At 39.4% G+C, this 13775-nt stretch overlaps 1 protein-coding gene across 1 annotated transcript in view; it reads right to left on the bottom strand.

Annotated features, from left to right (window-relative positions):
- The window catches only part of CC2D1A (coiled-coil and C2 domain containing 1A), a 65159-nt gene extending 61213 nt beyond the window's left edge, over positions 1–3946 (bottom strand). Inside the window, exons 1-2 of the mRNA XM_063119360.1 lie at positions 3804–3946; positions 2743–2854 (exon numbers count right to left, since the gene is read on the bottom strand). Of these exons, the coding sequence (XP_062975430.1) occupies positions 2743–2802 (60 nt within the window). The 5' untranslated portion in view covers positions 2803–2854; positions 3804–3946. The remainder of the gene's footprint in view (positions 1–2742; positions 2855–3803) is intronic.
- Positions 3947–13775: the final 9829 nt, after the last annotated feature.

Here is a 13775-nt window from a genome sequence, read left to right as displayed (position 1 = left end):
AGGTGACATAATTTTCACAAACAAGCCATTGTAAGAACCCATGGGTTATTGTAGGGCTGTTCATATCCGTGGTGGGTTGCTGTGCTGTCCAAACCTGGAAAGTGATTTTACCACGGGTTGCTGGGACCAGCTACAGAGCCACTTGGCAAGAGCGGCATAAATGCTCGTGCCGCTCTTTGTGATCCTGCCAGTGCTCTCTCCCTTTTCGATCTCCAGTCTCCCTTGCCAGTAACTGCCCCTCCACACCGATGCTCAAACAGCACTTTGGAGGGGCTGTCATTTGTTTGCTGTCTTCAAAAAAAAAAAAATCGGTGCTTTGGGAGTATGCAGATGTGTATATAGAGATTCCCCCCCCCCGTTCTTTCGTAAGTGCGCAGGAATGCACTTTCGCTTGCCTGTAATGTGTAGTCTTGCCTAGTGAATGCTTAAATGTCTCAGTTGTCAAAGGAAGGGCTGAGATGGAGTAGGTAACATACAAGAAATTGACAAGAAGAGGTGTCATCTTGGGAAGAATGGAGGAGACGTAACAGTAAGAAAAAGGAGAGACCCAGGAGCACAATTCAGAAGCACCGTAATTGGGGGGACACCAAAAGGGGGGGGGCAACATATCCCCTTTGAAATGTAACCCTCTTGCTTCTATGTGTTGAACTGACACTTCTCCGTATCCTCTACCTTTACAATTCTTTCCCAAGTCTCCAGCTAGTTCAGAAAGGGAAGTTATTAACTCTTTTGGCGGCTCCTACACTAATAGCCACTGGGCATTGAGGTTTGTGTGTGTGTGTGTGTGTGTGTGTGTGTGTGTGTGTGGTTTTCTAGCATTTAAGTTGTCCTAACATTGTGCCTCAATCTGTTAATAGAACTTTTATCCCGTTAACATTTTAACTTACTGTGCAGGAGCCCAGTGCCCTAGGCAACCGCTTATTGCCTTCCATCAGGGTCTTTTGTCTCAGCCCATAATAATCCTCCAGGAAAAAGCCCTCAGAATGTGAACAATTTTCAACAGCAGGATTACAAGGAAAGCTGGTTGCCCTACATTCTGCATCTTTTGCCACATGCTGCAATATCAAAAGGTGGACTGGACTCCTGGGATAGATTTACACTAGCTCACTGAGTCGAGAGGAGAAGCAAGAAGAGAGTCCTCTTGAAGTCACAAGCCATTTCCGGAACAAGGAAGTGTTTTGCACAATTATTATTCCGGCAACTAATCTCACCTTTGCCACACCTGGCTACCAGTTCACACTGGGGAAGTGTTATTGGGCACTTTCCTCTCCTCTCCATTCTGCCCTCTAACCATAAACCAGGTCAATGATGTACCCGTGCTGTTACCACTACACAGATACTGAGCAGTAGAAACACTCCTTGATAGTTTCAGAAGTAAAACTAAGGGCGCAATCCTATGCGTGTTTAGGCAGAAAAAAATCCTACAACTCCCAGCATGTTCCAGTCTGTCATTATGGTTGGGGGATACTGGGAGATGTAGGACTTTTTTCCTGTTTAAACATGCATAGGATTATGCCCTAAACTGAATTTCAATGACACTCTTCATATGTTTATAGCTCTAACTCGGAACATTGCTAAGTGTTGCAAAAGTTCCATTAACATCATACAGCACTGTTTTAGCTCACAAGTGGCTGACCTGTGGAATGGGTACATATTTCTGAACCAGGTCAGGATGATTTGTGCAGGCTTTGACATGGAGTCAGACATATGGTCCTGCTTGGATCATTAGCACTGCGCTGCTGCCTGTTTCTGGACCCAGTAATTGCATATGTATATCAGCGCACTAGAGTTGCATTCTTGCATCCTTTAAACTTTATGACATTCTTGTCAAGAAATTTTGGCTGCAAAAACTTCTTTGTTCCGGCAGGCCTTTGGAGTATAATCTGGTCCTCCATCTATGTTAAGGACTTGCAAAATTGTTGTGTATTTTAAACGTTTAATGTTTTAATATTGTAATTTCTTTTCCTAGGTTTTAAAATGTATATGTTTAAAATTTTGTAAGGCCGCCTTGAGGCCCAGTATTGGGCAAAAGGCAGGATACAAATAAATAAATAAATAAATAAATAATACTGTTTCAGCCTAATCTTAAAGCTATAGAGCAACCATTTAACCCATTTTGTGAACCGCCCAGAGAGCTTCGGCTATTGGGCAGTATAGAAATGAAATAAATAAATAAATAAATAAATTTAGAAGTAAAATAGAATCACAGAATATATTTACATGCTAGGGATGAGCAGTGGAGGCTGATGGCTCCATGATCAGTGGGGCAATAAATCCACTCCAGACTTTAGTCAGAATTCTAAAGAAGCTATCCAAGGTGCTAAGCACCACCAGCCTCCACTGGGGAAGAGAAACTATAGATCTTGGCTGACATGCCTTTTACTCTGTTCACAAGATGTGTCAGTCACTCCGTGCATGGGGAACAGCAGCACTGCTTGAGACTTTGGCCATATAGAAAATCAGAAACATTTACACTACAACTAGAGTCATGAAAACACAGCACTTGGCAGCACTTAGAATTATATTGTTCCCTTTTACTATTACTATAGTTTCCTGTAGCAGAAGGTCTGACCTGTTGGCACAAGCCAAGAGAGGATCTGTACAATGCACAGAGTATTACTTCACAGAACTCAGGACAGGATAGCAGCAACCTGGAGCAGATACCAACACGTCCTTGAACAAAGCACCTGAAAGGAAGAGTATCTCACACACAAACAGGAAGACAGCTGTATAGTGACTCACCTGTCTAGGTGCAGCAGTGCCCTTGCCTCCCCGTGGCGGTGGATTTCTGTTCCTGTTCATTTTTCTTTATTCTGCTCTCGGTCAGTGCAAGATAGCATTGGGACAGATGGAGCTGGGTATTTAATGGGATCAGTCAGACCTTGTTCGTCTTTCCCTCGCTCCAATTATCCACGTTATTTCCCCTTTCAGCTGCTTGTTGCCCTACTTCCTCTCCAAAGAAGCTCCGCATCCCAGAAGACAGTTCAATTAACACCAGATAAAATGAAAACGATGCCACCAAGTCAAGAGCCGCCCAATTCCTCACCATCACAGCCCCAGATGTCTCTTTCTTTCTTCTGGTGTCATGCAGTCCAATCCTATGTACCTTACTTGTAAGCAAGTCCCACTGAGTTCAATAGAGTAGCAATGCTATTTACATTTATTAAGGTATATGTCCCATTGAATGAAATACACCTGCAAGCCCTGAGATCAAATCCCAGTGGGACATACCTCCAAGTAAATACACATAAAAACAGGCTACAAATTTCCCCACTTTCCAGATCTGTGTTTCCCAGAAATATCTACACTACCATCTTCCCTGTCAAGTCACAAATCATTCTAACTCTACCCAGTCACAGCTCAGCTCCCTTTCTCACTCCCCCCCAGTAAATAATATCTAGAACGTTTGCAGTGCTTGAGCTTCCAAAGCATTTAATGTGCATTATTTTGTTATCCTTACAACAGACATGTACGATAGGCCAGAATTCCCATTCCACAGACGGAAGACACCTAAAGACATCAAATGAAATGCTGATCAGGGAAATCAGAGTAAGCCCCGTTGGTCTACCTTGCAAGACGGTTGTTAAGGATACTAAGTTAAGAGCATGCGAAGTATCTTTTAAGATTAGGCTTTCAGGCTCTACGGTGCACCAGTTCCTTGCGTTTCTCTCCTCTAAGCACTTGCACGTCCGACTCTACACCCTCCGCCCAACATCGCCCGCGAGAAGACGGGGGTGGGGGGGGACACATCTCCCCACATCTCCCCTCCCCTCCGCCCCCCTGGTCCCATCACAAACACTCACTTCCTGGTTTCTCTCCGGCAGCCGTCAACACCACACTTTGCTTTACGGCTCTCTCCCACTCGATACTCTCGCAAGGGCGAAAATGAGCAACAGCGTTGGCGTCAACACCCTCCTTGCTTTACGACCATCGTTGCCATCCCTACACACAAACAAGCCCCTACTTTGAGTCTTCTTTTCTCTGCAGATCCGACTTACATACATACTTCTTTATTGCGATCCATAGATCCATGAAAAAAACAAAAAGCAAGAATCAAACATGAAATCATACAGTTAGAGCTATTATCAGCTTATGTCTAACTCGTTTTCGTAGCTGTCGTTAGCATAGTAAAATGGCAACTGCTCATAAGAGATCGTAGAGGAAAAACCAGCAACTATATCGATGCAGTAATTTGGCACCACGAGTTTCCCCCCCCCCCCAAGCCCTCAAAAGCTGGAAGCAAAGGCGGGAGTTTATGCGTTTTCAAATGGGGAAAATGCACTTTAATTTTAAAAAATAAAATGCTGGCCTGCTAATGCTTCCTGCGCTAGGAAGGGAGAAAAACTGCCCAGTGTTATTGTCTCCGTATTGGAGCTGGAAGTGGAGAAGCTAAGAAATATTATGCATTCCTCGATCTTATCTAAAACAGCCACTAGCTATGGGCTCTTATTGTTAGCCACCTTGAGCGCAATTTTTGGCGGAAAAAATAAATTAAATATATACGTACATGGCACTTTACAGAGTGTTTGGGTTAAAAAAAAACCCCAGTGCGAAAGTAAGGAAAACCCCGTAGGTGCGCTTTAAAATTTATTCTCCCCTTTCCTTTGCAACAGCCCGGAATAAATATACCCCAAAATTATTGCCTCCCTATAGCGAGGACGGGGTGGTGGTGGTGGCGGCTTGAGCAGAGTACTTTTTGACAGCCCGGCTTCTTCTACCACTTGTATGTAGACCTGTGGTAAAACTTACCACGCTTTGCAAGAGACCCCCCCCCCCCAAAAAATAATAATACCGGAAACCAGGAGTTGAGCGCTACTCTAACCTTCTTCTATCTCTACGTTCCTGTCAAACTAGGCTGGAATGGGCGGGGAAAGTTGATTTTGGAGAGACGGAGGGCGGGCGGGGCGAGGCCTTAGGTGGGTGGGGCTAAGTTGGGCGTGGCCTCGGAGAGCTGAGAGGGTGGGGCTAAGACGAGGGAATTAGGCGGGAGATGTGGCTTGTCAGCCTTCGGCCGGCTGAAATCTGCTCGAGCCGCTCCTGAGGAGAATTGGCGGGAAAGGCTTTGGAGGATCTCTTGCCATTGTGATTCTAAAGAGTCTTTTAAGCTGTTGTCTTAATGCCTGGTAGAGCCGCTACGTGCATTACACAGAACCAGACGGCAGAATTTGGAATTCTTTCACCTCAGTTTTCCATTCTTGAATGCGTCCCCTCGACATTTTACAAAACAAAAGCTCCTTCTGTAAATACATGAGGGAGAATAGTTTAGCCTATCCCTTTTCCTGTGCTAGCTCTAGAGCAGAACATCACTTCAGATTAATCAATTTGCGACGTTTTACTGGGCATAAAAATATTTTTAAAATTATTTTTTAATACAAGTGTGTTAGACAAAGGTTATTTGGATTAGGAAAATGGAGCACTGGAAAAGTTTTTAAAATGCACTACTGCTTGATGTTTTTCTTCGTTTCCCTTGCACTCCTAACATTCAAACTAAGATTTGCCTGAGTGTTACTTCCTCCAAATTAATTTCAGCTTTAATTAGAGAAAGCTGGAGGAGAGATTTTCATGCAACTGAAACAATGGATTGCTCGTAAATGCCAATGTTCATGGATTTTAAAAGGTCTCAGAAAAGCATATTATTAAGCCTTCATAACACCATGACATATATTGTATAACATTTATCAGTGTTTTATTTAAACATTCACCCCCAACTGATATTTCCTTTTTAGATTCACCAAGTCATTAAGATGAGTAAGAGGAAGAAGCCATCAATTTTAGGTAATATAATTACAATGTATTTTTTTGCCTTTATATAAGATATTCTATTAATTTTTTCCAAAGTATTTCACAGATTTTTTTTTATTTTTTTATTTTTCCAATACTTAAACATACATCAAATACAATAAAAGAAAACACATAATACATAAATGTTGAATAACCTTAATAGCATATTTTCTAGTGTAATCTGTTAACATAATCATACTAAACATAAAAGTGCACCTCCCACCCCGGGATCTAGTCCTGTTTCCAAAATCTCATTGTTTCTTCTGGAGGTGGTTTCCCACTCCCCTCAGATAAAACAAATTCTAGGAACTTTCCATATTCCCTCGAAATCATTCATTTTTGTTATTCCTCTTCTTACTTTTATATTACATGTTAATTTATCATTAATGGCAATATCCCATATTATTATTATTATTATTTATTTATATAGCACCATCAATGTACCAATATACCAATCTTCAATATGATAATCTCCTTGAACCTTCCAGTTCCTAGATATCATTAACCTTGCTGCCATCAGCAAATTCGTTATCAATTCTTTTGTCTCTTTATTACAGTTTAATTCCCCATATAATGATAACAATGCCACTATAGGTGTCTCTTCAATCTCCATTCCTACAATTTCTTTTATCTCATTAAATACCATTTTCCACAATTTTTGAACAAATTCACATTCCCACCACATATGTAAATACGTTCCTTTTTTTTGTCACCCTCTCCAACAATTTGCTGAGTTCAACTTATTTATTTTATTTAATCTCACCGGGGTTAGATACCACCTCCATATAATCTTATAATAATTTTCTTTTATCCTCACAGACATATTTCTCAACACTCTTTGTTTCCATATTCCCTCCCAGCTCTGTTGCCCTATTTGTACCTTCAAGTCAGTTTCCCAGACCATCTTACCCATACTTACTGTCTCCCCCTTCCCAACTAGTATTCTATATATTTCACTCGTTAACCCTTTTATCATTTTATTTTCCCCTTTCTCCATTTCTTTTTTTAAGATCAGCTCCTCAAATTTCGTAATCACTCTACACTCTCCGTTATCCTTTAGCCATTTCTTCGTCCATTGTTCTAATTGAAAATAATTTAACCACAATAATTTTTTCTCCTTTAGTCTCTCCACTAATTCTTCTCGAATATTCATCTTTCCTAGCCAATCTCTTAGCTTCATTACATTCTTCTCTATTAAAATTTCCCCCAACTTATCTTTTAAGTTTCCTGGAAAATTCCGCAACATTATCACTGGTGTTATTGGAGAAATACTTGGAAGTAAGTCCTTTTTGTATGCACGCCATATTACCCAGTGATTTTTTTAAAAGGGGGTTCTCTATTTCTTCCCCCCATTTTTTTGTATATTCTCTGAAAAATATATTTTCTAATTTTCATTCTTTATCTTCTCCCTTTCTATCCTCCAACCAACTTAAATCTCCTAATCCTATCATACTTTCTACTACATGTCTTAACCTATTAGCTACATAATATATTTATTATTTATTTATTTATTTAATTACATTTATATACCGCCCCACAGCCGAAGCTCTCTGGGCGGTTTACAACATTTAAAAATAGTAAACATTAAAAGTATACAATTTAAACACACACACACACACACACACACACACACATAAAAACAGTATAAAAACAACAGTATCCATTTAAAAACAACAATTGTGGGGTCCATTAAAAACAAACTTAACGTTGTTAAATGCTGTTAAAAAGCTGTTAAAAAGCTGTTAAAAATGCCTGGGAGAAGAGAAAAGTCTTGACCTGGCGCCGAAAAGATAACAATGTTGGCGCCAGGCGAGCCTCATCGGGGAGATCATTCCACAGTCGGGGGGCCACCACTGAAAAGGCGCTCTCCCTTGTTGCCATCCTCCGAGCTTCCCTTGGAGTAGGCACTCGGAGGAGGATCTTAGATGTTGAGCGCAGTGTACGGGTAGGTTCATGTCGGGAGAGGCGTTCCATCAGGTATTGTGGTCCCAAGCCATGTAGTTTTAAATTTGGGAGTCCTAACCCTCCTTCTTCTTTTTTTGCATTATTTCTTTAATTTTTATATTCTTCTCTTTACTTTCCCAATCTTTCCCTTCTTTTTTATTATAATTAAATAACATCATCTCTGATTTTGTCCAATTTATTCATAATCCAGTCACGTCCTCAAACTCCCTCAGATTATATTTTATTCTTTCCATTTTCTCCAATGGATTCTTAATTGTCAACAATATATCATCTGCAAACATTTATTTTTATTTTTTTGTTACCTCCTACTCCCTCAATGTTGTTATCATCTCTTATCACGTTCGCCAATAGTTCTATGACCAATACAAATAAGACCGGTGAGAGCGGGCATCCTTGTCTTGTTCCTCGGGCCAGTTGTATCTTTTCTGTAACTCCATCATTTATCACTACTAAAGCTGAATTTTGTGATTATAATTGTCCAATTAAGCCTTTAAATCTTTCTCCAAATCCCATCTTTTCTATTATTATCTTTAGTGCTAGCCAACTCACACAATCAAACACTTTAAATATATCCAAAGCTATTATTCCTGCTTTTATCTGTGTCTTTCTTATTTCCTGTACTATATTTAAAGCTCTTCCAACTAAATTGTGCATTTGTCTTCCCGCTATAAAACCACACTGATCTTCCCCAATATACTTACTTATAAATGTGTTCATCCGCCTTGCCATTATAGCTAATAAAATTTTAGCATCCTGATTTATTAATGAGATAGGTCTGTAAGAGTCTGGGACTGTTAAGTCCTTATCCGGCTTTGGAATTAATATGATTAATGATTGGTCCCACGATGGTGGTATCTTATCTCCTTCTATTATCCCATTATACAGTTTCATTAATTTCGGTACTAATATTTTTTTAAACGTTTTGTAATACTCCAATCCCAATCCATCTATACCGGGGGATTTACCCCCTTTCAATTTATCTATGGTTTCTTCTATTTCACTTTGAGAAATATATCTTTCCATTAAATCTTTATCTTCCCCTATCAGACCCTTCTTTATATGTTTATCTATATAGCTCTCCATCTTTGTCTTCAATGTGTCCTTTTCTTTATATATCTTGGTAAAATTCTTGAAAAATTTCATAATACTGCATAGCTTTCCTAATTTATCTTTAACTATCCCTATCAAATTCTTTGACTTTTCCTTTTGTGTGATCCTCGCCAACACCTTTGAATTTTTATTACTATTCTTGAAATACTCTCTTTTCATGTAAATCAAATTCTTCTGTACTTCTTCTAAATTCCTATTTTCTAATTCTTTCTTTTTTGCTTGTAATTCTATCAGGATTCATTTATTTCTACTTTGCAAATACTCTCTTTCAAGCAGAACTTCACAGATCTAACATGAAGTTTAATACACAATTGGGATGTGTAAGTAGAACTGTTTCTTTACAGTTTTATAGACAGGGGAAACAGGATACACAAGTGTCAAAATGAACTCTTGGCAAAATATTAAAAATGCACCCAGTTGTGGCTCCAGTTGCTTTGAAATTCCAAAATCTTCTGGTTTTTTTATGTTTCTTAAGAGGATGCAGTAGAACAGCTGTTGCTGGCAGCCCAATCCTGCCTTCTTCAGGACAGAAATCTTATGACTTACAACCCTATTCATGCTTACTCAGAAGTACGTCCTGCTGTGATCATGTAGGACTTACTCCCCAGAAGGTGTGTGTAGGGTTACAGTCACATTATTTGTGCATTTGTTCTTACACTAGATATCAGAAAGGATGCTAGCCTTTTCTAATCAGCAAAGAGGTGATTAGGGGTTTTGCCATATTCGCCAGGGTTAAAGCCGTGGTTTAAGGTTTCTTCTGAACAGGTCCTATGTCATTTATTTTTATTTATTTATTTCATTCCTATACTGCCCAATAGCCGAGGCTTTCTGGGCGGTTCACAAAAGAGCATAATAAAACAACCAACATTTTAAAAACACAAATAGAAATACAATATAAAAAGCACGACCAGGATAAAACCACACAGCAGAAATGTATATAGGTTAAAATATGAAATTAAAACAGCAGAGTTTAAATTTAAGTTAAATTAGGTGTTAAAATACTGCGAAAATAAAAAGGTCTTCAGCTGGCGACAAAAGGAAAACAATGTAGGCGCCAAGCGAACCTCTCTGGGGAGCTCGTTCCACAGCCAGGGTGCCACAGCAGAGAAATCATCATGGCTTAGCATGTTGTCTGAACAGGGTGATTTTAAATTCAAGTTTCCATAGATGAGCCTTGTGTGGCGCAGAGTGGTAAGCGGCAGTTATTGTAGCCGAAACTCTCCCCATGGCCTGAGTTCGATCCCAGCGGAAGCTGGTTCTCAGGCAGCCGGCTCAGGTTGACAGCCTTCCATCCTTCCAAGGTCGGTAAAATGAGTACCCAGCTAGCTGGGGGAAAGGTAACTGCGACTGGGGAAGGCAATGGCAAACCGCCCCGCTACAAAGTCTGCCAAGAAAACGTCAGCGAAAGCAGGCGTCCCTCTAGGAGTCAGCAGTGACTCAAGTGCTTGCACGACAGGTTCCTTTCCTTTCCTTCCATAGATAAAACTTATGACCTTCCTATGTATGGGTAGGGACATACTAAAACAAATGATTGTACTTGCCCATACTTGCCCATAGGGATCTATTGGAAAGCACTTGCCCATAGGGAAACATAGGACAGAACTTGTCCATAGAGAACTTGTCCACACTTGTATATTCAACAGCTGTTCACCTTGTATCTGTTTAAGTAAGAATTATGAGAGGTTATGCTTCAATACATTTGATACAGCATACTCCAGTTAATATTAAATATATTCTATGAGAGCCAGTGTGGTATAGTGGCTAAGGTGTTGGACAGGGAGTTGGGAGATCTGGGTTCTAATCCCTACTCAGCCATGGAAACCCACTGGGTGACTTTGGGCCAATCACATATTCTCAGCCCAACCTACCTCACAGGGTTGTTGTTGTGAGGATAACATGGAGAGGAGGAGGATTATGTACACCGTCTTGAGTTCCTTGGAGGAAAAAAGGCAGGATATAAATGTAATAAATATATGTTAATTTCAACAGAAGATTTAACCATGATGTGCTTAATACTCCAGTTGAAATGGAATTTAAAAGTCTCACTTTCAGCTATTGGGCGGTATAAAAATGTAATAAATAAATAAAATAAATAAATTCTATTGTAACATCAATATTATTTACTGTATTTCTTTTGCATAAAGCTGTACCAGTATGACTGACTGTGGATCCCCCCCCCTCTTAAATTTAGAAAGCAAGGCGCTCAGCATTCCCAAAGCAAAAAAGAGCCTTAGGAAGAAGACCCAGCTGACAGGAGAGAATCATCTAGAAACGCCAGTACAGACATTTCAGGCTAATAATTATTCCTTAATAGCAACTGTAGTGCAAGCACCTCAAGAATGTGAAGGAACTAGCCTTAAAAAACCCAACAGAGTAAGTTTGGCAATAGATCTGGATACAAGCAGTGATCTGGGTCTCCAGGAAATTTTTAATTAGGGTAATTATTATGCTTCATAAATTAAATACAATCTACTGATTTTAATAGAAATGGGGGAAAGGGTAACCTGCTGCAAAACAGCTTGCTGGGTGAGGAATCACACTCACCACCAAGGACTCTTGGTAAGAACCCAGGGGAAGGGGGGCAAAAAAGTAAGAACCTGGAGAAAGGGGAACAAGAAGAATGAGAATCCAGAGGAAGGGAAGGACAAGAAACGTCAGAATCCAAGGAAGAGGGGTGTTCCGAATATTTTGACCCATGTGGCAATTTGTAATTGGGTCCAGAGCATTTTTCATAATGTCAAATGTGCCTACAAGCCCAAAAATTTTTCCTATCTCTGCTCCAGGGAAAATTTCAGAGAAATATCTGATATTTAACGTGAAATATTTAAAGGGGGAAATTAAAGCACATTCAATGTAATTTAAATGTTATGTTTAGACATTTTTATTGGAATACTTGTAAAAATTTAAAGACAACAGCATGTATTTCCCTTACATTGATTAAATGTAAGGGGAAGATGTTACTGAAAACTGTTGACACAGTGACCAAGTGTGCACAACCTGGCAAGTTGTCATTGGTTAAATAATTATTTAATTAGTAATAGGGTTACACAAGTGTAGTTTAACACTTGACTCCCCCACAGTGCCCAGGATGGCATAATCCCTGATCCGGGGTTGCATATTCAAAATGGCAGCCTCACACACCCTGCAGCTCATCATGGGTTAAATAACCCATGATGGCCCAGCTATGTTGTGTGAACCAGTCCATTAATTCAGTATTACCCAATCTGGTGCCCTTCAGATTTGCTGGAGTACAATTCCCAACATCACCTATTCAGCATTGGCAACTGGAGATACTGGAAGTTGTAGTTCAACACATTTGGAGAGCACCAGGTGGAGAAGGCTGCACTAATTAATGTCAGCAATCTGAAGAACTGTGCATGATATGCTGACAACCACTCATCTACTTCAACAGAGTTCTTTTCTCTTCCACTAAAGTATTTGGTCCACCTTCAGTTTCACTGTCACTACATATTAGTTCTATTTCAGACTGAGACATATAATTTATTTATTTATTTATTTATTTATTACATTTTTATACCGCCCAATAGCCGAAGCTCTCTGGGCAGTTCACAAAAATTAAAACCATAATAAAACAACCAACAGGTTAAAAGCACAAATCCAAAATACAGTATAAAAAGCACAACCAGGATAAAACCACGCAGCAAAATTGATATATGATTAAAATGCAGAGTTAGAACAGTAAAATTTAAATTTAAGTTAACATTAAGTGTAAAAATACTGAGAGAATAAAAAGGTCTTCAGTACATGTATTTCAGTGACATATTTATTCTCCCACATACTTGCTAGGGATAATTAAACACCAGAAAAACATTACAATTTTGAAACTGTCAGGCTTGTCTAACGCTGTATTTGTAACTGGCATCCATTCGTTTTTACTATTGAGCTTATGAAAAGGAAAAGTTTCTGTGAAAAAATGAAGTACTGGAAAGTCAAAGGATTACAATTGATATCAGAGGAAGTCAATTATCCCAGTTCTATTAAAGTAAATAGATACCCTGTTATTTTAATAATATATTCGTTTTATATGTTTTTAATAATTTTATGTATTTTTGTATTCAATGTTGTTCCTTGCCTCGATCCAGAAGGAGAGGTGGGTAATAAATAAATATATTATTATTATTATTATTATTATTATTATTATTATTTGAATCGGAAGTAAAGTAAATGAGTAAGGCTTTTTCAAGAGCAAGCTTTTTCAAGCCTTCTCCAATCTGATGTCCTCCCGATGTTTTAGACTTCAACTCCCACCAACCCCAGTCAGCATGGCTAATGGTCAGGAGTCCTGGGAGTTGTAGTCCAAAACATCTGGAGGGCACCAGGTTTGGGAAGGCTGTTCTAGAGATAAAGTCTTTATTAGGTGTGTTGATTCAGTGACCTGCAACCCAGAAAAGGACTGTGATGTTCATCCTTATTCATCTTAGCTTAGCTTCAGACTGGACACCAGAAGAATTAATTCATTTAGCACAGTCCAAAACTGTGATTATAGCGCTAGCTTACAGATCCATTGGCTCCTTTTCTTCACTTCTGGTTTAGTGCCATAGTACTAACAAACTTGGGGAGAAGCCACATATATCCATGCTTTTCCCTTTTTCTTACTCTTCCTTGTTGTATTTTTTCATCCCCCCTCTCCTGTCCCCCAACAGCTTCCAGTGCATGGATTTCTTTTAAATGATAAAATTCATGAGTACAATTGAGAAGTAAGGGTCAAGGCTGAGTAGGGAACACTAATGAGAGAAACCTCCTGTAAATAGCTTCATAATTTGCAGCTCATTGTTTCTCATACAATCTTAACTTCAGAATACCCTCTGGACACAAAACACATTTACTTCCCTGTTGATTGGCCTTAAAGTGCTTGAAAATGATTTATGGCTGGCTCTATAGCAGGGATCAACACCATC

The sequence above is a fragment of the Elgaria multicarinata genome, chromosome 3, assembly GCF_023053635.1.
Source record: "Elgaria multicarinata webbii isolate HBS135686 ecotype San Diego chromosome 3, rElgMul1.1.pri, whole genome shotgun sequence".
Classification (NCBI taxonomy): domain Eukaryota; kingdom Metazoa; phylum Chordata; class Lepidosauria; order Squamata; family Anguidae; genus Elgaria; species Elgaria multicarinata.
Note: the sequence above shows the minus strand (reverse complement) of the source record. Positions and strands in the feature narration are given on the sequence as shown.